Source organism: Falco biarmicus, chromosome Z (genome assembly GCF_023638135.1).
Source record: "Falco biarmicus isolate bFalBia1 chromosome Z, bFalBia1.pri, whole genome shotgun sequence".
In the NCBI taxonomy this organism is placed as follows: Eukaryota; Metazoa; Chordata; class Aves; order Falconiformes; family Falconidae; genus Falco; species Falco biarmicus.
The window spans coordinates 79,812,626-79,837,117 of NC_079311.1; the positions used below are offsets into that span (position 1 = coordinate 79,812,626).

At 44.7% G+C, this 24,492-nt stretch overlaps 1 protein-coding gene across 2 annotated transcripts in view; it reads right to left on the reverse strand.

Annotated features, from left to right (window-relative positions):
- MYO5B (myosin VB) overlaps positions 1-24,492 on the reverse strand; it is a 147,839-nt gene that overhangs the window by 98,809 nt on the left and 24,538 nt on the right. For both annotated transcript variants that reach the window (XM_056323651.1, XM_056323650.1), the window contains exons 2-4: positions 19,535-19,645; positions 15,803-15,971; positions 13,424-13,568 (exon numbers count right to left, since the gene is read on the reverse strand). In XM_056323651.1, the coding sequence (XP_056179626.1) occupies positions 13,424-13,568; positions 15,803-15,971; positions 19,535-19,645 (425 nt within the window). The remainder of the gene's footprint in view (positions 1-13,423; positions 13,569-15,802; positions 15,972-19,534; positions 19,646-24,492) is intronic.

Genomic DNA, 24,492 nt, shown 5'->3' on the forward strand with positions numbered 1-24,492 from the left:
GCACTGGTGCTTTCTTCACCCCTGGAGCACATAGCCCAGCGTTAGGAAGTCCACTGCTTACATGCTGCAATAACAAAACCTCTGCTGCTTGACATTTGTCTGGACAACTATTAACAGGCATTGGCTGAATATCAGCTTCTAATATTATATACTTAATTTTCCCCTCCAAGGTCTTCACTCAGGCATTTGAAACTTTGCTCAACAAAAAGGGCAACTAGTTGTGAAATTCACTTAAGTAGAGTATTGCTGAGCTATTAAAACATAGATACCCAGAAAGGTTCCTCTAATGCTCAAAATATGTTAAAAATATTGAAGTTGTGAAATCAAGCACCCTGAAATTAGGAAATAGCAGAAGTCATTTGATTCCCTATGCAATTAAATGAACCCAACATCTGGTTAAAACTTTGACAACAATAATACAAAGCATTCTCCGACATCAGACTCGCACCGTCTATTCACCCCTGAACCTTGAGTCACTGCTCCAAAACACAGAGGTACGTCTGGGACCAAGGGGTAAGAAAAAGAGAATAAAGAGTTTAAAAGCAATTCCTGGTAGACTGCACTAGGTCAAGTTTGTTCAGCTCCTGAAGCCCTGCAAAACAAAGTAGTTTCTAAGAGGGACTCATTTATTAACAGAGGGATCAGGCAGCCTTGCCCTCTCCAAGCACACACCAAATTTGCTTACAGACAGATAGACAGAGGTGTGCCAGCACCAGGGTAACAAAATCCAAGCAAATACACACCAGTTTTATCTGCACATATGAAAATGCTTTGCAGGAGTAGGAAGCATTATCCCAGCACCGAGGGGCTGGTGCAAACCCTTCTCTGGCTGTGATGGAAGCAGATGCCACTGCCCCATCCCTGGGCTGGTGCTGGGTCACGGGAGCAGCTCTGCCTCTCCGGGCTGCTCATGCCATCAGAGCCAGAGAAGACCACCCGATAGCTCCAGGGCACAGGACTTTGCATGGAAAAGTTGAGGGTGTGCCACCTCACGTAGCTTTTGAGCCTTGCACAGAGCACAAGACTCATTCAAATACCTTTTCCTACTTGCAAAATTAATCATTTAAACACAAAAAAACATTGCACAAGTCATCGTGGCTATATTAAATACCCAGCCCTTCCCATCACAGGTGTACAAGATGGTACCCACTAAATACATCCCAACAGTTAACCAGCTTAACATGCTTGAGCCACAAGGCAGATGAAGGGCCAAGGCAGTAAGAGGAGCTCATTTCCAGGAGAGCTACACCTCTCTAGGCAAAGATCTGCCAGCAGTGGGAGCAAGTACCTCTGCTGCAGTGGGATGCATTCCCCAGAGCATCACTGGCACATGGCAAACCCAGCACCTCAGCAATTTGACCATGGGCTTTGGGAAGGAGAGAGTTTTCACTACAGGACTTCATATAAGCTCCCAAAATACCAGAGCTATTGGGGTAAGCTGTAAGTACATTATTGAGTGTGTTTTTAAATAAGATCAAATTAAACTGCCCAGACTCTGCCTGGCTTTCATGAATTACAGCTGAATGCAAGCACACAAAATCCTATATACGAGTGCAACAATAAATTTACACCTTGCATTTTTCTTGACATCAAGAAAGACCATAAAAATGCATTTCAATTTAAGATACTCACTTCAAGTTTATACCAGCAAGAGATGAAAACAAAGACTAAATAATTGCCATATACCAACTTCACATTTTCAACAAAAATACAAATGTGCTGCAACATCACACCATTACTTTCCTCCGCCGTCAGGCATACACTTCTTAATTCTTTCTAGGCTCAAGATAATTGGTTTAGGGGAAAAAAACTCAGTCAAGTTAAACATGTAACATTATGGTGCAGACCACAATTTTGCAACACTTCCAGCAGGAAAGGACTGGCAAGCTGATTTCCAGTTCTGTTTATATTTTTCAGGCACCTACTGACAAAGTACATCCCCAAGACAGCTCCACCGCTCTCCTGGGCATGAACCAGCCGGAAGGAAACAGGAACCTCCAACCTCTCCAGCTCTGAGGCTGAGAAGCTTCACCTCCACTTTGATCATCTTCATGGACAACCACTTGCCGAGCTCGAGCAGGAACATCCCATGCTGGTCATCAGTAGCATACAACACATAAAACTCATGTTGGCTAAAAGAAAGGGGCAGACAGAGGCTTTGGCATGGGCTGCAAGCGCAGATAAACAGATTATCCTTCATCAGATGTGAGGGAAATGCAGAAGGAAGATGTGACAACCAAGACCTCTGCCAGCAAGCGCTGGCCCAGCAAATGGAACTCTGCAAAAGGTGGCTTGGCTTAGAGCTACACTTGCCTAAAAGTTACTTGAGAATTATTGCTTCTTACCCTTCTCAGCATGACAGGTACTGTCAAAGTGGCACATTTCAGAATACATTTCGCTACCACTTTTTTCTTTAAGCCAGAAAATGAAAACTACACCAGCCTGGGAGAGACTGTCCAGTTGAATGAAGCCAGCATTACAGTGCTACAACAGTCTGATTTTTATCTTCACAGTGTACAACTTCTGTTTATTCCTTTCAAGGCTGTGTTAGACAGCCCCAATGAAGCCAACAGAGCTCAAAAAAGAGGAACTACGCATTACCTGGCATGCAGTCAGCATTGCTACAAGATAGTATTTTGTAACCTGTCTTCAAAGTCCCTCCAGCCCAGCCCCCTGCCATGGGCAGGGACACCTTCAGCTGGATCAGGTTGCTCAGAGCCCGTCCAGCCTGGCCTTGGATGTTCCCAGGGATGGGCCGTCGGGCACCTCTCTGGGCCGCCTGTGCCAGTGTCTCACCACCCTCAGCGTAAAACATTTCTTCCTTCTATTTAGTACGAAAGTCTAGTAGATACCAGGTTTTTTTATTAATTGCCTGGGGCAATAAAATCAGCTGTCTATGAAGAGGAAGGACACTTCAAACAGATACCTGTGCTGATTAGGACTAGCTGCTAATTACCAGCCTTTACATGGAGGAAATGGATTTCCCTGCTTGTTTAAGCAGTCAGTCCTTCATCTGCAGCAATGCAAAGAATACTGCTACCCTTGGAGGTGCCTCCAAACAGCCTGGGAAAGGTGTGTATAAAAGTCCAAACTTCAAGCCCGCCCAGCTGGACATAGCTCTCCAACTGTACTAAAAGCTGCCCCCTTTCTGGTTGCATCAGAGCAATCAGAGATGAGACACTGCTCCGTATTTCAATACGTGGTTCTCAGCCTGGAAACGTCACTAGTCACTGTAATACATGATTTCCCATTCATTTACCTGATTAGTCAGGGCTGAACATCCCTGGAAGCCCTCAACGCAGGAAAATGGATGGTCAAGCCACAGCAACAGCAAAGGCGTTGAACACAAGGACAGCGATGGTTCCCACCACCAGTTCCCACCACCTCCATCTATCAGGAAGAGATAGGGGACATAGCACACACGTATACATCCAAGATCCCTAGCCTTCACTAACACTGCCTGAAAGCAAGAGAATTTGAAGACAAACATACCCCAAATGTTCTCCAGACCTAATTCAGAGTTTTTCCAAAGTCAGCTTTCTTTAAAGCAGTAATCTAAAGCACAAGAAGGGACCCAGAACTTATAGGACTTGTTTTCATAGTCATCTCTTCCAAAAACATCACCAGCAGCTTAAGCAAACCATGGTGCAATTTCATCTTCATCCCAATGGTGAGAGCAAAACCAATTGCACTGAAAACATGGCTCAACTGAGAGAAAAATATCCGAAAAATACCCGAAGCAAAAGAAGGCTGAGCCAGACCCTGTGAATAATTACCAGGGGTCACGCCAGCTCTAATCTCGGGTCTGACACTAATTCTCCACACCGTGGAACAAGTCCCTCCACCATGGAAATCATATTTAACCTACTTCTTTCAGGATGCTTGGAGGATTAGTGTCCATAAAGCAATCTGAAGATTAAAAATGCTTTAAGTACCATAGTTTGAATTTAGCCTGACCACAACAAGAACACCCACAAAGCCCCAAAGCACAGCAGGCTCTAATACACTTCTGTATTGACAGAGCTGGGCAAGCTAAAAACGAACATGGCTATTGTACTGCATTGTTAGCGAAACATAAAAATGCAATAATTTCATTAGCACTTGGAGGGATGCAATCCAACGGTAATTACAGTGATGAAAAATTGGGGCTGTCTAACACAGCCTTGAAAGGAATAAACAGAAGTTGTACACTGTGAAGATAAAAATCAGAGTGTTGTAGCACTGTAACAACGGGAAGAGCTGCCACTGAAACACCCTCTGACACCAGGAATTGATCCCATTTCAGCAGGATAACTGGAATTTGGAGCAGCATCACTACTGAGAGTGGCAGCAGGTATTCTTGTTGGTTTTAACTTGGGTTTTTCTGAATACCACGCCTGGCATTGTCACTCAATGCAAATATGAGGACAGAACTTTGGGGTAGTCAGACTTTCCCCTCAGGGAACCTGAAGATATTAATTCATCATCCAGGCAAACAAGACTGTTTAAGGGCATACTTTCTGTTTGCATTATCAAACTTCGGCTGCAAATGCTTGTTTTATGCTGCAGCTGCTGAAGTCAGCAGCGACATAAGGACAGCTTTTCAAGGGCTATATATTCATCCGGGTGGTTTTTTTGCACTGTATGTTTCATAAATAGCATGGATTACCCTATAAACTGCTTTTTCTTTTTTTTTCTTTTGGAGATAACTCACCATCTTTGGAGGTATTTATAAGATGTGTAGAAGTAGTGCTTAGGGACACAGTCTGGTGGTAGGCTTGGCAGTGCTGCGTTAACAGTTGGACTTGATCTTAAAGGTCTTTTCCAACCTAAATGATTCTATGATACGTTTTATACAGTAGCTTATACTGAATGGGTGAGAGTGAGTTTTCTCACCAGCAACCTACACCCACATGGACTACATCACAGCTCAAAACCACGTTTTGGCCAGAACCACTCCAGAGCTGCTGTAACCCTTCTCCATCCTGGTACCATTGCAACTGTAAAGGTAATGCTGCACCTTAATGCAACGAACTAGAGAAAGAAAACAGCAATATCCGATTTCAGCAACGCCAAAGCCTGGTGTAACCTCACTCAGTTGTTGCAGGTGTCCCTGAGGATGTTAGATCATGCACAGCCCACCCAGGGTCTTCGTCGAGAAGATGCATCAGGGATGATGTACTCCTCAGCATCCATCCTGTGCAGCTTTGGAGACAATTTGTTCACACACCCCTGGGTTTCAGCAAGAAGCCAGAGAGAAAATACAGGCTTGAATCTCCCAGTGCTGTGGAAAAGCCTAAAAGTACCAGTTTGGCCCTGAACAGGAAAGGATGAGCATGTGGCATGATGCTCAAAGAACAAGGAATATGCAAATCAACCTTATCTTTTGTGGCACTCACCAGCAGCACAAAGCATTACCTTCCCTCCATACACCATTAGTTAACATGCCTATCAATCTACGTTTCTAAGCTGAGATCAAATACCACGGTGCAAATTAAGATGTCTTTGCAGAGGTCAGACACCTTTTATGCGATGCTCCTGCAAACCAGTTACTCCTCCTGTGAGAGAGGTGGGAGTCCCACTGGACTCGGCTCATTAAGGTACTTTCTCCCCAGACTGCTTTGTGCATCCAGCTGGAAATGCCCCTTCAATAGCAAGGAAAATCCTGCATACTCAAAGCTTCTGGAAAACGCTGTGCTGTCTCCAGTCCTTCCACCTATTCCTGAGGGCAGGCAGGAAGGACGACCTTCTCCCAGGATTTATGCTTTGCATACCCCATTGGGGAAAAATACAAGCTCCTCAGCTACGCTAAAACGAGGTCAGCAATTCTTTTGTGCTCTGTTTCTAACGAGAGCAAAACATGCACCCAGCCAATTTTATTAGCTCTCTGGCACCCTGATGCTCTTTTCTGCACTGGGATCACACTACAGAGTGTCACTGGCTCTGGCCCAAACCACCTGCAAGCAGCTGGCCCCCGTAGAGCACTGCAGATGGAGGAGGTTTTGTACTGTCCCCTCCCAAAAGGCATCACACAGGGGCATGATTCAAGCAGACTTTCTTCCCACCAAGCTTGTGAGATGCTACGCCTGGAAGTTCAGCTCCGCTGGCACCAGCACAAGTCAGTTGTTCTTCCACCCCATGGCAGTCCCAGAAAGAAAGTCCTTCCTACAGACCTCATCACTTCAACCATCATCAACCACTGATGCTTGTAGAACTCTTACACTACCATCTAATTAATTACAGTTTATACACATCAAGAAAACCGCAAAAAGATTTTCAGAAACCAGCAGGACCATTGACTTTTGAGTGCACGCTCTAGGTTCTCCATCCTGAAGTCTCCAACACTTCCACCAAGTATGTGGGACAGCAATCACTGAACACAAGGTGGGCAAGGGCAATCCTAAGTCTTTGTGCTCTGATGCAATTATGAAGCTTGTAAACACTTTTTTTGAATGTTTAACGATAGCGTCACAGCTTTCACACCTCAGAGCTTGAACAGTTCTCCTGCATCACGGCAGTAATTACGTGTCTGATGTAGCCTATTACAACTCCATCCAAGCTGGTGATACTTCACACGCACAATCATTACTCTTAGTCAAGTACTGACCTTTCTGTATCTTAGGCTCTCCTATGCTAGTGCTGTCCCATTGTAAGTATTTATGATTTTCCTGTAAGAGATGTCTCATTTATGATTAAAGCTGCTAGGAATTAGCATCATTCTCATTCCAAATTGCCAAAAAGAAAAAACCAAGAAACTTAAAAAAAAAAAGGGGGGGGGGGAGATCATTTAGTTGGCCACTTACCACTTAACCTCAGAGCATCTCTGTCCCCTCCCATAGCAGGGCTAGTAAGACAAGAGGGTCTCTCCTCCAGTCCTTGGGAATCTCTCCTATTTTCTTTATGCCACCTCTGGAGAAGTTGCATCCAGCTGCTTTTGGTCTACCATCAGCATGTTTACGGCACTGCACTTCCAAAACCACCTCTCCTCCTCCCCTTCCCACTTCTAACTAAACAGAAGAGATGCCCCTCAAGTTTCTCCCCTTCCTAAATTCAGGTTATTGAGGTTCACTGTTTCTCCTCCTGACCCTTTCTTTAGGCTAGGGCTCCAGTTTTGAGACGGTACCTGCTGTAAAGCCCTGCTGAGCTTCAGCACAGATCAGCCCTGCAGCTCGGTGCAAACCCCCGACCCAGCCTCATTCACCAGGAGACCTAAACCCTTCCCTGCCATTAATATAGCACAGCATTCAGCCTTATTTATTGAGCCAGTCTGATTCCTCTTGCATCTCTGTCGGGGGTTAATCTCTCTTTTAACTCCTACCCGCTCTCTCATTGTATGGTTTTAAATCCTCTTGTAAAGCTTTACATTTGAATTGCTATCAAAGGACACCCCCAACCACGCCCATACCTCTCCCCGCCTCTATTAGGTTATGGGCAGGGTCAATGCTGCAATTTTTGCTCTTTTCCAGCTCCAGCATCACACCCCACAGCAGAAAAGGCAGCAGTCATGGCCATGCACAGCTCCACCAGCACCTGTATTTCTGCAAGACACAGACCATCTGTGTCGCATGCTGATGTAGCCAAGCAGTGATTTTTACACTTTGACATATGCTTTTGCCAGTGCAATGCAAGACTTGGGCGCACTGACTTCCCACAAAAATGGAAAGCCACTACTAAGTAGTTACCCATCTGCACTCCAGGTGTTTGAGCATTTTGTGCCAGAAACAGCATGCCAGCAGCAGGGCTGAAAAGGGAAGACATGCTATTTCCATGTAACTTATAATTTAGGTATCACACAGTAGCTTCTGACCCTGGTTTGAATTGCACACACCAGGGGTTATCCAGTACCCACTGAGCTGCAGGTGAGACCAGCAGTCCAGATACACAGAAGCTGAACAATTCCACCAAATCACTCTTGCATTTCTTATTTTATTTCTTCTGCAAGAGCTATCAACAACACTGTGATGAGAACCTCACGCTGAGAAGAAGGAAACTCCAGTCTAACCAACAGTTTACCAGAATACTTGCTCGCCCACCAGTGTTGCAAGGGTCATTTAAGGTCTGCAGAGCCCTTTCACGTTCCTGGCAGAATGCTGAAATGGTCCACATTTCCAATTTAGCAGTTATACATGGATCAGATCAAGATATTTTTGTCTGACCACATGAAACAGCTTTGCACACATCATGCATCTGTGAAAGCATCAGCCTGATGGATACACAAGTGAATAAAGAGCGTGGCACTTCACAGAGTCCATGCACTTCTTCAGAGGCTTTTGCAAGTCCTTTATTACCCAAGATCTTTTTCACTGTACGATCTGAACATTGCACTTGTTTTGTATTTATCAGCTGACATGGACTGCTGCCACGTCATGTCAGTTAACAGGCCCACATATGGGATATAATGTTGATAGCACATCTGGATCTTGCCATGATAACTGGAAAACACATAGAATATACAAGCAAGGGGGTTAGGATGCTTTTGACATTTGATTTATGATTTGAGCAAAAGCCACCTTCACTACCTGCTCCCTGCTTTTGAAAGGTATTTGACAGCCTTAGGAAGGTTCTCCTGCCTTTCTCCTGCCCTATCACCCATAGCATTATTATTCACAATCACGTATCTTTATCCCCTAGTGCTGTTCAATTTTGCATTTTATTAACTATAACGTGTGACTTTAAAAAAAAGACACTAAAACCCTCACTTGGACTAGCAAGTCCTGGCCCGTGTCCAAAGTGAACCCTATGGTACAAAAGGGAGAGACAGGGGCCAAAGACAGAAAAGCCACACAAATATAATCACTACTATGGCACACTGCAGAGATCTTCCCAACAGACTCAGCTCAGCACCAGGAGACAACGCTGTGTCTGCACTGACAAGCCAAGCTGGCTGAGGATAGCTGGGGAGAAGGAAAATGGGGCTGCAGACACAAAGGGGAATATCTAACTAAAGCCCCCAAAGGCTGGGAATAGGAAGCTGGTGTTACACTGTCACCATGCAAAATTCAGGTGCCTCCATGGAGCTGGCACTAACTAATGGGATGTATCATCAAGAGGAACGTAGGTCAGGGCAAGAAGTGAGGAACAATCCCTGCTCGTGCACGGAAAGCTGCTGGTCAGGCTGACTTCAGCAGAAATAAAGTTTCAAGCGTAATTCTTGCTGAACTCCAGGGTTCTGCCCACAGCAATGATACACAAGGAATTAGAGCCGCTTGCTGGGATTTAGGCACACAAGGGTTCTTTTGTTCTTCTGTAAAAACAGCAAGAAGCAATCAGCCAGGGCACTGGCGGCTGTTCTGGCTCTCCAAGCAGTCCTGGATGTTCCCCCAAACAGTATGCTTTCCGGAGCACAAATGCCTTCCACAGCACCCAAAGGTGTAAAAGGCACTAACACCCAACACACCTCACCAGGTAGCATTAGGAGGACAGAGACAAAGACCACAGGAGGAGACAGTTGCATTGCCCTGCAGAAAATGTGTGTCCCAAAGCACAAATTACTTCAAACCCCACACCGCCAGCTATTAGCAATCACTAAGTAATCCATCCTTCCACCACCCCAACACCTGACTCTGCCACCTCTGGTAGCAGCACATGGAGCAAATTAACTCTATGCTGTGTATTTTGCCTAAACCGGTATTGTTTCAATGACCCAAGCATGCTCAGTCTCCTACCGAATACGCAGGGAGTTTATCTAAAGAGCTGGTCACTGCAAAAATTAGAGGCTGTCACATATGAATTTTAAGCACTTGCCTTTTTTCAAGCTGTTTTACATCAAGTACTGCAAAGCAACTCTCTGCAAAGCACCCTCTTTGGGAAAATCCTTCATTTAGAGGAGAGTTTTAACACATGCCCAAATCATAGTAGGTGTTCAGATGCTTTGTGAACTATTTTGTCCCAAAAAAGGGATCAGATGTTGTTATACATTCTCTGCAGCCACTTGTCCAGCCCACCCATGGCTTTTTATCCTTCCCCCCCCTCCCCCCCCCCCCCCCCCCCTCCTCCTTTTAAATTGGCTTTTCCTGATGACAGGACAACACCAGACATAGGACCCAGCAGAGCTTTACAGCCACCTGTGAAGATTCCTCCAGTCCAATCTTCTGGATACTGTTGGCTTGCGGGAGGTAAGAAAGCACAGGACAACTTCACTAACACTTGTACACCAGCAAATGTCTTAAACTCTGCCCTGACACCCTGTACCTACATAGCAACGGTACACCAGAAGCCCAGAGAAGTAAAAATCTAATTGTCTCCAACTTCCCTCATTTAACAATTAATCTTGGACTTTGTGCCCCTTTTCCTTGCCATCTATGCAATGCCATTCAGTCATCTCCGTTACATCTTCCCAGTGTGCTCTAGGCCACTAATAAAGCTAAAATATACATATATCTATTATGCATTTTATGTAATTATATATGTATGTTTATTATTTATTTTTTATATATATGACCTTGCCTTCTGTACTGGAAAAGAGCTCTTCAAGGTGCCTGCATGGTTCCTGATTATGTCCTTGCCCTGTTTGTTCTATAAAAACATGTCACACCTTGCAGCCTTCCTTATCCAGGTCTTCATGAAAAGGACAAAGAGTTTACCCTTGGAGTTTACCCTTACCACTGCAACTTCCCCACAGCACGGGAGAAGACGGCACCATCAGCCCACTCACAGGCACTTGCTCCAAGTTCACACTATTTGCCTGTGGCCCCAAAAGAAGTCTTGAGCGTGATTTCAGCAATATTTTTTTTTTGAAGCGTTTATTAGCCCAGTGCAGTGTTTGATAGGAAGGAAGCAGTTCACTGAGAGTCAACTAATGAAATTCTGCTTTGCCACTCAAACCACACGAGTATTATCCTACGGACATATATGAAAATGAAGAAGCCACTCATTACAAAACTTGGAGATGACACTCCAAAGACCAGACAAGCTCACACGGCAACAACTGCTTGATGGCTCCAGCAAGGTATTTACTCAGCACCTTTTTTGCTCAGTGATGCTGCAAATAACATCAGCTCTTTCCAAGCAGCCTTCCATGAAGAAAGCTTGTTTCACTTGTTTGATTTTCTTACTTACACTGAAGACACTATCATTCAAAGAAAACCAGAGAAATTCAAACAATGCACATCTACATTATTAATCTTTCTTCTATGATGTGATTTGCATTTAATATTAGAATAATTCCATTTAAAAAAAAATATAAGCCTATATGTGCATATACATACACAAGTACACACTTGCATAAAGAAAGCAAAACAGAAGGCTAGCTAGAGACCTGCTTGCCTGCACTCAGTCACATTGCAAGTTTGACCTTCTGAGATTGAAGGTTTGAGTTTTATTCCTGGTCTATCGGATGCACCAGACATAATACAATTTTTTAAAAGCCAAGACAATGCAAAACAAGTGATGTTTTTGCACCAGTTTAGGTTTAACATGCTCACAGACCTCCATCCTGATGGCTGAACTGCCCAAGTACCCATGCCCCACCATGCTCACGTGCACCACAACTGCCTAAAGCAGAGATCAGACAACACACCCCACAGAGTCAGTAATTCAGTGAAAATGAAAAAGAAAAAAGTACTTTCCAATGCACTACATCCATCACTCATGGGACAGGCCGTCCACACACCCTGCCTGAGCAGCTCCACCACCCTCACTGTGGCACTGTAGAGGGAAAAGCCCAAATCAAACTCCGGAGAACACAATGTCCACCCAGAAGCTTTCAGATTGAAAATAGTGTGCTACATTTTAAGGCACTTTACAAATAACCAGGCAGATTCCTATAATCCACATTCCAATCTCCTCTCAACCCCATTTGAATCCCTCTTTTGTACCCGAGCCTGCAATTACCATAGTATCATCCCAAGACAAAAAGCACAAGAGCAGCAGTGAACAGCAAGCATCTTGTTTAAGAGCTTTGAAGGTGGTTATTTCCACATCCCCCTGCAAAGAGAGGCGTCCTAACCATTCAGAGACAGCAGTTACCAATTACAGGTGGCTGTCAAGAGTAGATTTACTCTGATAAGGAGGAGAGCAGACATGAGCATCTCTGGCTAGAGCTGTCTGTTAGCAGACTGCCTGCAAAATTACACAGGAATGCCAGAAACCACCAAGTCTTCCCCAGCACAGACTTCAGCAGAAAAGCAAGTAATTGCCTTGTATTTAAGAAACATGCCCAGGAAAATCCATGGGTCCTGTCCACGCCGGTCAGCAAAACCTTGACATCTTCTAAAAACAACTATGCAGCTTGCTGCTGAGCCACGTAAAAAGGACACAGTCCTAAGTCCTTCTCTTCTACAGACAGCTCACCACATTTCTAAATTCTTCTCAAGCGGTTTTGCTGAAAGCGCAAACACTTGCAGGTGGTCTGAACCGCAAGCCAGAGTCCGTTTGGGTACAATCCATCTGATCTCCACCCATGGCAGTGCTCCTCCAGGTCACCTCTGGATTGAACTCTGGCTCATACTTGAGTAGAAATGCATCCTAACTCACTACTTAAAGCCAAGACACAGCAGAAAACAGGCTGCAGCCCTTGGTAAACAGTTCAGTGCTGACTCTTGCTATTAAAAGCCAGGGCCGTATAAAAATCACAGCTAACCCACAAGCAAATCTAAACAGTGTGCAAGTCCAGAAAACTGTAATAAAACGATCCCTGATGCAACAACTTTCAGCTTCCTCTCAAATTCTCTTTTAGATCGTGGCTTACCTAGTAAGAACAAAATCCTGCATCTGTCCTCAGCAACACCACAGACAGAAATAAAGTCAAGTCATACTAATTCATCTGGTGAAGACACTGCTTTGAAGGATCCAAGTATCTACAAAGGATTTAAGTATCTACAAATATCTGCCAGTCACCTCCTAACTCAAAATCACAGCGTCCCCATAAAAATGACTAACATTAAGCTCCTGGGTTTAGTCTGATTATCTCGCCAAATTATCTGAAATGTGGTTTCCTCCAAGATATTAAATATGACATTTGCAGAGTGGTTTGAATTTCTTCCAGGAAACTTATCCAAGCAGGAACAGAAGATTCCCTATCTGAATCACAGTTGCACCAAGCCCATGAGCTACCAAGGACCACAGAGATCCCGAGCAGTCTCAGCAGCCCATTAAACAGAATTAATTAGAAATACCTGACCTCAAAAAGATTTCAGTGTAAAGCAGTTCTGCACCATGCAAGCAAGGCTGCTGCAAGAACCAAGTCTTGCATCTCACAGAAAAGGGAGTGAGCTACAGCACCCATGGGTGAAGACAGCCACCATGATGGGGAGATGTCATACCAATCTAGGGATATAAAAGCATGATAGCAGACTCCCTGTTCTCAGCAGAGATGAAAATCTGGAAGTTTCATACTCCTCTCCACAACTTCACTTTAACTGCATATTTGCAGTATTTAACTGCATATTTACCTGCTTTTGATCCAACAGTTCGATCCGATCCCAATGCCTGTGCACCCACTCACCTTGACATCTGCTTATAGGCTTCCTCTGCCACCGCAAAGATGTGAGGATCCATATCCCCCGTGTTTTGGTCTCTGTACGCATAGATGACATCTTGTTCATAGATTGGCATCTGTTCATATGGATTGATGGCAACTAGTACAATACCTTCAAAGAGATAAATAGACATGTTACAAACCAAGCACAGAGTTACTACTTCAGGCTTTTCAGGAACTGCGTTAGTTTTTTTGATCAATATTTGTCGTTTTCTTAAACATGATGACTGGAGGAAACAAAGAAGAAAAAAATAAGGAGGACAAAGGAATGGGGATAGACTCCCAATTCTCATCTCAGCATTTCCTTCAAAGTGCTATGCTTCGATAGCAAGGCAATCAGCTCCCGTACAGCTACAGAGGCGGCATACAAAACTGTTGAAAAGAGCAAATATATAACCTACATTGTGTGGAACCAGACTTTGCAGGGGAGTGAGAAGAGCTAACAGTGCCTGAGCCACCACTTCAGAAAAGCAGTACCTATGCAACCAAAGCTCTGCTAGACCCAAACAGATATCCTGGATTTTCCTCAGCTTAAATTCTGAGAAAAAGCTCATAACAAAGGAGGTACTCAAATCAAAATGAAATGCATAAATCACAGGAAAGGAATGCCAGAGCCTGCATTAAAGCTTTAATGTCTTCCTCTTCAGCTCTGGGAATGCCATGCCCGCCCAGAAGAGGCAGTGAGCCCAGGACTTACTGAGGGGCAAAGCCACTCGTGGTGCTACCTGTACGCTCAAGAGAGCTGGTCTGCACCCTGAAAAACTGAGGCACTACAAGTTCCACCTCCAAAGTACCTTCAGGTTTTGCTAGTTTAAAATGTTACTGTAAGGAGCTCTGGAAAGCACGTGGCCGGTGGGAGTGGGTGCTGCGTTCCCAGCACAGCCACGTTGAAGTTACAGCAAATCACAGGATACATGAGTTAAAGCGCAACGAAAGGCAAAGTTCAGCTAAGTCACATTACCTGCCTCTGTGGGATATTAACCCAACAGCTTCACCTCACTGTGCCCTGCTCCTGTTTGCTGCTCGGTTCTTTTAGGGTCATGCATCACTTTCCCTTAGTAACCAAAAACACACCTGCAGCCACAACGCAAGTCAAGCTGAAGGGCTGTAGTTGCCTCAGCACTGGCTGCCTGATAAGCACTTTTCGCCTTTTCTCAACTACTTTATAACCAAAGCACAAGGTATGCTGCACCAACACAGAGTTTTGTAGCTAAATCTACACTAGCTAAGCCCAAACAGCTAAGCCTAAACTCATGTATCTTCATTAGCTCAATGCTGTGCTCAAGATTATCATAAACCTTCACAAAAAGCTGCACTAAAGAAACCTCACTGATTTTGGGTGAGGGCAGGCTGGCAGCTCACTGGGAGCACACATGTACCTGCAAAAGGCTGCAAGTCATGCCCATAGTCTAACATTACGTATCATTAAATATGAAAAGCAAAGTCACCGCTTACCAGCCACTGAGGCCACGTATTTCAAGGGCACTACTTTAAGAAGTCAGATCCCGCCAAGCTTTTCTTCAACAACCCTAAATTGCAACACTTAATCATAGCTGCACACACCAGCCTTAACCCTGCTACGCAAATAGTCCCATGCGTTTTGCTGAAATCTTGCAACTCATCACTTAGAGAATCATTAAGTCTATACCACTGCTAACAAGGTCATCTGGAGTGCCAGCAAGAGGGTTCAATATTCTTCAATGTAACTGAATAAAAGTGGCTGAATCACCTTTTTTCCTCTTTCTTTTTTTTTTTTTTTTTTTTCCAGGTTGCAATTTATTTTCATCCCTTTACAGGTAACTGCTGTCTTGACTGGCTTTGGCAGGCCACCTTTCCTGGGGAATGACAATGACAAACCCAAGTTCACAGCTGCCTGCCCTCCTGCTTTGAATTTGTTAGATGACGCCCAAAGTCATCATGAAAAAGAAAGAAACAGCAGCGCAGCAAGGGGCTTTTTTTGCAGCCTTTCAGAAAGAAAACCTGCTGTGGACATTCTTCAGTCTGATCACACCTTTCTGGCACACTGCTGTTCTCCTGTGGTTTGCTAGGTCCAACTTTTTCCCCCCCCCAGGCTGGCAAGCACACACAAAGTTGGCCTCAAACTCATCTGACAACACGTTACCACCAAGAGTTACATACATGGATCATAAGGCTCAGGAAGTTCACAATGCACCCACCCTCAAAACCCACCTCTGGTTTTCCAACCTAAAGCTTATTGGCACACACTCATGTTGTCCCACATGCCCCAAACTCACAGCCCCTGGCTTGTGGTCTCAAGGGGTTTCTTTGTGGACATGCTCTAACCTACTGCTTCCCAGGAGCTGAACGTGTGGCCTGGACACTCACCACAGTATGTGTAGATGTGGTTGGACTCAAGGAACCTGACTTTGAGGTTGTGGAGGACTGCAGGCTCGTGCAGGTAGCTCAGGGCCGTTAGGTCATTCTCTCCCACCAGGATATCTGGATTGCGCAGGAAAGGCAGCTCATTTCCTTGGTCAATAGGATATTCATAGAGCTGAAAAGACACACGCGAGGAACATGAGAACACAAAAAGTAACAGCCCCTTCAATGTCTTACAACCTATTCATAACTTAACTTATCCAAGCATAACTCCATCCTGATACTATAAAATACTTACACCTCCCACTCTAAATGGAATGAAAGCCCCTTTGAGCTAAATGCTATAGGGACCTGGCTGACATGCTACCAGGTAACAGATCATCCCCTTGGTATTTACCCTAGGCTTTGAGCTGGCCAACAGACAGTCCTGGTGGACACTGATGGTCCGCAAGCATCAACCTGAGCATACCCGAGTTGTTTTCAGGTCAGCCTTGGGGCAAATAGCCTTTAGCCAGCTCTGAGCAGTAATAGGTACCATATAGAAAATCACAGTTTCATCTGACCTAAGCATCTTCACACTCTTTGAAAAGCAGCTTCATTTCAAACTACACCATATTCTTCCCATCAGAGCAATTTCTCAACTCATTTTTAATTCAAGTTACTTTTATACTCAAAATCCTACACCCCTTCAGGCAGAGGACATGGAGAAGCACAGAGCCCCTGCTGCTTCAATATCTGAAGAGCCAGGTTATGCTCTTGAAACATATGGCTGCCCATATGCTAACAATTTTTGACTCATCCCCAAATGAACAGCAGACCCAAAAGCTAAAGAAAAAGCGTAATTTTCTTCCTTTACAGTAAAGGAAAACAGAAATGGCCTATAATACTGCTTCCCACAGGGTGTCTCAGGAAGGGATCCCAATGCTCAGCTCCCAGAAGAAGGGAGGAATCCCAGTGTGCAAGCAAAAGGGCATCACTACCATTGCACTTGCACTGGATCGCTGCCCATGCAAACAGACCAAGAAAAACCCACCCAAGTCCACAAGAACAGGCTCAAGAGCTTCTGACAACCTCAGGCTTCTTTTATACTCCAATTCCATGTTGCCCATGCCAATTTTCAAGAGTCTGCACTCAGTCTCGCATCTTAATGGAAAACACACCAGGGATCCCTTGTGGTATTTAAAAATCAGCTCTTCATTCAGAGAGAGTACTCTTGCATACAGGGTACAGTCAGAAATGACAAAAACCATGAAAATTCACTTAAAGCACAAGGACAAAGGAGAAGCACTAAACAGTTGGGTAATGCACGTTGGCTGTCAGGAATAAAAGGCTTTCAACAGCTTCAAATCCCCCGAAGATACATATGCTCAGTATCTCCATCTGATGCACATGTGCGCCATTCCTCTTTGCTAAATATTTTCAGCCCAACATGATTTGGGTTCAGGCAGGGTTTAATACTGAAAAGCATCACACAAGTCTCTGGGAGCACCCACACTAAGCCGTGCTCTCTTGCACAACCTCAAAATGAGCCATTCCCGTGTTTCACCATGACAGCGACATGCTTATTAAGCTACTATCTACAACACCTAGTAATCCTTTAATCAACTTGTTCTTTCATGTTGCTGACCCTAAACTCTGCTGTACAAAAAGGCCAGATCTTGCAGGACTTCTTAGCCCCTTTGGTTTCTGGGGAGATATCCAGATTAAAGAGGAAAAAAGGTAAAGACCTATCCTGCCTCTCAAGTACTAGAACTGCTAAACATCTCAACCAGAAAAGAAGGATGGAGGGTGCAGTACTCAGCAATACATGCAGATGTACTTTGGCAGCCTGAGCACAGCAAGTGGTAGGTAAGAGCTGCTGCGGATGAGATGGGCACCCACCTGCACCCAGGCACCCATCTCTGCTGGGCACCCATTAGGGCTGCTCATGAAACCTGCCTCAGAGTCAAAGCCCGTAGTGCTTTTCACACCCTTCATAAGTTTCTTGCAAAGCCTTAAGCATTTGTGCTTGGTTTCTCCAAGGGTTCTATCTTCTTGCCTCAAGGCCAAGAAAAAAATATGTAAAAACCTGCCACAAGGGTAATCCCTGTGGTATCTGATGCCACTGGAAGGCAGAAACAAGCTGCTGTGTGCATTGACTGGAATGATGGAAGCATGCCCATCATAAGCATCATGTCACTGAAGAAAAAGATATGGTCAAATGATGATTGATATGACTTCGAACAGGAAGTAACAGACACAGGATGGTCCACGAGGTCCAGCCACAGGGCTACTGGACAGGGAGCCCACCAAGAACCAAGGGGCAGTGACTCATGGTCCTACAAGAACTGCCTGCTGTTTCCAAGGGACAGTGAGGTGGTATCTGTGAATCTCCTCATCTAGATTTATTACCATGGAGGGGAAAAGAGCATCTTCAAGAGCAGCACCATCCACACTCTACACCCTCCTCGGAAAGCTGCCCTGTGCTGGAAGGACAAACTGAGGAGGACATCAAATCCAGTCGAGGCTGACCTGGGAATAGCCAACAGCACCGTGCACTGGGTGCAGATTTCAACACGAATGACTTTCTTTGCAAACCTGGCACATTCACATATTGCATACAGCCCATGCTTTGCTGCTCTGAAAGAATTCTTTTGATGAACAGTCTAATCAAGCATCTCTCATTCCTGTTCTCCATCTTCTCATTAAGTAATATGGTGAAAATACTCCCCACAGCATCAAAATGGTTGGCTGGCAGGGGATGTGAATTACTCACTCTCCTCAGAGTCTTTTCAAATTGGAGAAAGTGGCTTCTACTAACTCTTCCAAGCAACAGACCAGACCACGCTCTAGATAATAAAGAAAGCCGTACCTGCTCAGTGAAGAGAGCTGGCTTAGGTGGAATTCTTCGTGAAAAATATATTTATTCTTCGCTACACCAGGCACCACACATGGGAAATGCACCTCGTGGTGGGTATGCAGCACGGCTGCTCCCCACCCATAAGCCACCCAAATTTTGCAGCCAATGCAAATGCCATGGTTAACTACATCTGCAATCCCCCACCGTTAACCTAACATCCCACCACGTGAGGTTTTTGTGCAGGACAGAAAGCAACTGCTCTTCCCCAGCCTCCGTCATGCTTTGGAAATGATTTATCACTGGCTGCACACATGCCATGAGCCGTGGCTGCTGGTGCATTTGAAAGCAGCACTTGCTAAAAAACATCTACATTTAAATGAGTTTTCTCATATCTGTCTTTTAGAGTTTTTAATTTTTTAAAAAATAGAGAAAAAAGGGGTTTAAATAAGATTATACTTAAAGAGGAAAAACTAAGGTGTAGAGAAAGCTGTTGCACAGCAGTCACTTCTGCGCTCTATGTGATTTTTTTCCATTGGTACCCAAGTTTGAGTAGATGCTACCAGCCCTGCTCTTTCCAATTTGTTCAGCAGTAAAAAGCACAAACTGATATTTCTAACATACCGCTGCTATTAAAAAAAAAAAATAATTCATTCTGATATCACAGACTATTACAGCTTTGCCAGGGGATGAAGACAGATGAGGGAGGTCAAGGGCTTTTCTCATAACCTACTATAACACAAGCGTCTGGGGAGGCAGCAGGCAAGGAAAAGCTGGAAGTGCTAAGGCAATAAAACATATTTTAAAATACTTCCTAAAAAATATGAGATGGCTCAGTCTTCTTCACACATCAATTCAAAGCTTTAAATTACTGAAAAGAATAATGATGTTCAAAAGCTTACAGTTTCATCTTCAAGTTTCAGATGGAGGCTTTTATCTCCTTCTTTGTAATCCTTGATAATTTCTGCCGATCTCCAAACTTCATCAGGGTCGGGAATCCAAACCTTAGTGTTCTGGGGATAGGGAGGAGGGGGGGCAGAGAAAGAAAGAAAAAAAAACTTAAACACAAGAAAACCTCAAGAAATTAAATCAGAAATAAATAATTCACCACGGATACAATTTCACACTCATTGTAATGTCAGCGCAGCTAAACCATTTATTTCAGGCCAAAAAAAAAATATTCTCATTTTAGGTTTGGGGGCAAATTATAGACCAGAAGTCTGATATTCAATCAGGCTTCTCCCGGACAAGGGGTACACTGGCTTCTAATCGATCTAACAAAGTAACATAGAGTCTCAAGGTAAATGTGGAATTTAATTTCCCTGGGAAAAAAATTAAACAGAACAGCCTTCCAGAGGCCTTTATGAAGTTACACAATTCACCCCCAGCAGACCGTACACCAAAGCGTATTTCTTTTGCACAAAACAACAACAGGTTGCTCTCCGCACAGCAAGCCCTAACCCAATCCTACTGCTGTGGAGCTAAGCAGGCAAAAGACAACACTAAAGCCAATTTCTTCAGTTGGAGGCAAAGCTGCAAACAGGCTTCAAGGTTCCAGGAAAATGTTTAGGTGCAATGTTCAACCTTTTTAGCATCTCCGAAGTTAGGGCCACCGTTATGCCTTCAAGGAGAAATCCCAAAGGCAGACCTGTACAGCCCAGCCAAACTGTCCATGAAGGGACAAAATCCAAAAGCAAGTAGCACCACTCACATGTAACAAGATTATGGCGTTACTCAAGAGCCGCAACACTTCCTGCTAATGAGATTTAATTGCTTTTATGATGCAGAGATAAATACTCTGCCCAGACTGCATAAAAGCGTCCCCCCCCCCCCATGCAGAGCAAGGAACTGTTGCTGTGCCAAGACCTCCAGTACAACCCTCAGGAGCTGGGACAAATGCACTGCAGACCCAGCAGTAACCCTGCAACCTCCATCCATGTGTTTCCCTCACCCTCTACCTTTCTTTTTGCCAGAGCAGGCACCAGATTCCCTGCTCATGAGGCTGCCAGGGCAAGATCCTGACCAACAAGGAAGGCAAAACTGCTCCATCTCTGCAGGGAGTCACCTTAAGCCAGGCTTTTGTTGCTAGACATGGACCCATAAAAGCCAGCCTGATGCTGGACTCAGCCAGCCAACACAGTCAACAGGAACCCTTCAACAATCACTTATTTATTGGTATTTGGGGTGGCATGTCTCCTCCCAACTCGTCCTGCTGATTGCAGCAAGAACTATATAAACTTACTGTTACACAAAACACAAAGCATTGGGGGAAATCCTAGCAAATCCAAGCAACACCAGTACCATAGCACCAAAGATGGGTTTGGCCCTCATCTTAAAACCAAAACCCCAGCACACTACAGCCAAATAACTCTCATAGCAACCCAAGAGTTAAAGCAGAAGCAGCAGCCCGCTCTGCAGCTGAAGAGCAATAGATTTTTATATGTATCGCATGTGATTATTTTTAGAGCTGCTCAATAGCTACAGCAGCAGGAACCTTTAGATGTTAATGGAGCTCCACAGATGCATTGCTACAACAGCAGTTTTATCATAGAAGGGAAAATAAATAAATAAATAAATAAATAGATTTTTCTTAGCATATCACCTCTCACCCCATGAGCCTTCAGTGTTTTCCCTGCCACAAGGAAGGGGCCAGTTTGAGACCCCCAGCCCAATCGCCCCTGCCCCCTCCAGCAAGCAGTGTTGCAAGAAACAAAACATCCCTGCAGCATAGCCAGAAGCCCCATCTTTGGCTGGACCATAAAAGGAGCAGGTGCAGCTGGCAAGATGGCAATGCATCACTCAGCTTTCCTCACCCCAGTTTCTCCAGGCTCCAACGGGAAGGGCTTCACAGACCACTGCTGCAGCTCTCATCCCTCCTGCAAAGTGCCTTGCTTGCCTTTTCATCCCCATCCCTATGGTTTCATCCAGTGCCAGTTCTCTCCTGGCAGAAGAGCTATCAAACACGTTCTAGAACTGCCCAAAATAGCCAAGGAACAGGATGTACCTGGCCCAAGGCAGCTTCAAAAACAAGATGTTGCTGGTCTTGACTGGAGTCATGCAAATTCACCACCTGTGCGCAGGGCTGGGCTGAGCCATGGACCTGCCTGGACAGAGGGATGCAGAGTGCAGCACGCTGACGCCAAAGCAACCCAAACGCCATGATGATGCCTGCGCACACTTTGGTGGATAAAATCTGGGTTGACCTCCAGCAGCAGTAAGAGGTCACATCGGCCCCTCTCGGCAACTCATCACCAACCATGGCCAAGAGCCACCTAACACCCGGGTGAGATGCAAGGCTCTGCCACTGCTGGTGGAGGGTAGTAGCTCTCAGCACTCACTGCCCAGGGATGGACTTACAACGTGGTGTGGAAGATTTCACATCCCATCAGCCGCCCCGACCAGAAAACTACAGAATTTTAATGATAAAACTGATTTTTCAAAACTCTCTGTACACACACACAGGGGCAGAGGACCACACAGTACAGAAGGCAGTAAGACCGAAGTGTTTGTCAGGTCTCAGGAGCCCTGGGGTAAATTGTTCCCCAGCTGGGAGATCCCAAATGCAATTGCAGCTCCAGCAAAAACACTCCCCGCACCGAGCACTTCCCATCCTCCTAAGTAGCTGCAGGCTGTTAGAACAGGCTGTTATGAATGCATTTCCCCAAGCAGCTATAATGCTGTCATCTCGTGCGTGCATGCACACATACATCCAAAACAAGGAGCCCTTTTTTTTTTGGCCTGTGTTTTCACCATCCTCCCCTCCTTGCTGAGAGAGCTCCAGCAGAGATACAAGTGCTCAGCCCTGCAGGCAGGGCAGGTGGCTACACAAACCCGCACCCAACCCTTCCCTTTCCTCCATAAATCCCACATATATTAAACCATAGACCGCTGAAATAAGAGCACTTTGTCATTCGTAGATCTTTACAAGGCAAGCTTTAATTAAAACCCGACAGGCCTTGGAGGCAGCCCATGTTGGGGGCATGCTGGAGCCCCATGCTATCATTGCCTGCCTTCCCTGACTCTTGACTTCTGTAACCTGCTCCCTCCAAAGCGACTTCACTCACCATACATTAGCCAATTAAATTCACATGGATGAAAGCCACCAGGCCACCAAAACCATGTCCCCAGGCAGGTACCCATCCAGGCAGGAACAGAGAATCTCTGTGAACCTCCACTTCCATAATATCACCTCTAGAGTAATTACTCCACTTTATATGCCATGTCCTGGCTTCATTAGCTTTAACCATTTAACTTCTGGAGGAGCTTGTTATAAAGGGAAAGGGCAAGTGGGTCTATCTGGAAGTCCTTGGACCAGAGAATTAGCTGGACTTCGGGCTCAGGAGACACAACCCTGGCTAGACCACTTAACCTCCCGATACTCCAGTGTCTCCATCCAGGAGGACAGAAAGAAAAGCATTTCTTTAATCCTGCAGGACATGTTTGAATGATGTGTTAGCATTAACCAGAAACAGTTCAGCATGTCCAGCCTCTCAAGAAAAAAATAAAATCTGCATTTGTTTTTGTTTTTTTTTTAAACCAGATTCCAAATAAAACCAAAGTGATTTGGTGCTCTTGAAGCCTCTTGCATTATTCCACCCAGCTTAAGCAGAAGCTTAATAAATTCAGTCCCCACCTTCTGATTTGATTTAGATTTTAGCAGGATGCTGCTGTGGATGCAGATTAAAACAAACATTAAATTAGAAGAGGCAGGTTTTGTTTTGCTGTTCAAAAGCCATTGGTGCTAGCCAAAGGCACTCCCAACAAACTCTGGGTGATGTGTTTGGTGGATGCTCCACCACATCAGGAAGGGATGCTGGTGTGCATGGAAGGAGACACGTCTGTATGAACCGAGTATAATCTTCCATTAAACTGAAAGAGTATAACCTTCCATTAAATTAAGAAAAGAAAAATGCTTAAAAATTAGCTATCTCAGTTTAGCCTGTTTGGTGGCTGCAAGTCTTCGTGGCAAGTTGGAAGTCAGCAAATCCGTCTTTATTATTATTGGATTTTAATCCCCTGAGTTATTTCAGGAATGGCAATACTCACAGCTGACCCTGAGAAGTTTTCACTGCTCCTGGGTCAAGGGCACTTTTCCAGGAGCATCCTTCCAACAGGACTGCAGCAAGAGGGAGGGCACGACAGAAAACCCACAATACTGTCAATACAACAACACCAACCTCCTGTGCTATTAGGAATTCAGTAACAAAGATTAAGATACAGTGTCTCATGACTAAGGTTCTTCCACATAGGTTAAGGAAAACTTACAAAAGGACTTCAGTAGCAACCAGAGACAGTGATGTGCACCTTAGAAAAATCAAAGGTGAACACACAAATGTGAACTAAGAAAGATGTGAAGATTAGGAAAATTACCTAGATATTTTTCTTCATAAAGCAAGCACACTCCTACTTTTTCCCCTTTGCTCAGGCTTATTGTCAACCTTATTTTACACTCTTAAAAGAAATAACATGGTCCAGTATTACTGTATGCTCCTGAAGAGGACAAAAACATACGAAAGAAAAACCAGCATGAGCTTCAGTCCTGGTTTCCCCAGAATACTGGCATTTATACATACAGCATGTGAATGGTTAAGCAGCTTGCTTTGAAACAGTCCAACCATCACCCTGCAGCTCTTACAAGCCACCTATTACTTAAAATTAAAAGTTTTCCCCAACTTTGCTTTTCCCAAGTAAAAAAGCAAAATACACACTCTACCTCAAAGTGATCATATCAAGCAGCACAACTCAGGGTTTGGATATAATTTTTCTTTTCCCTATTTGTTTTTAAACCACTATTTAAATGATCTCTGTGGAGTTATCTTTAAGAGACTCTTGCAGCAAAAAAACAGGACTCTCCTTGCAG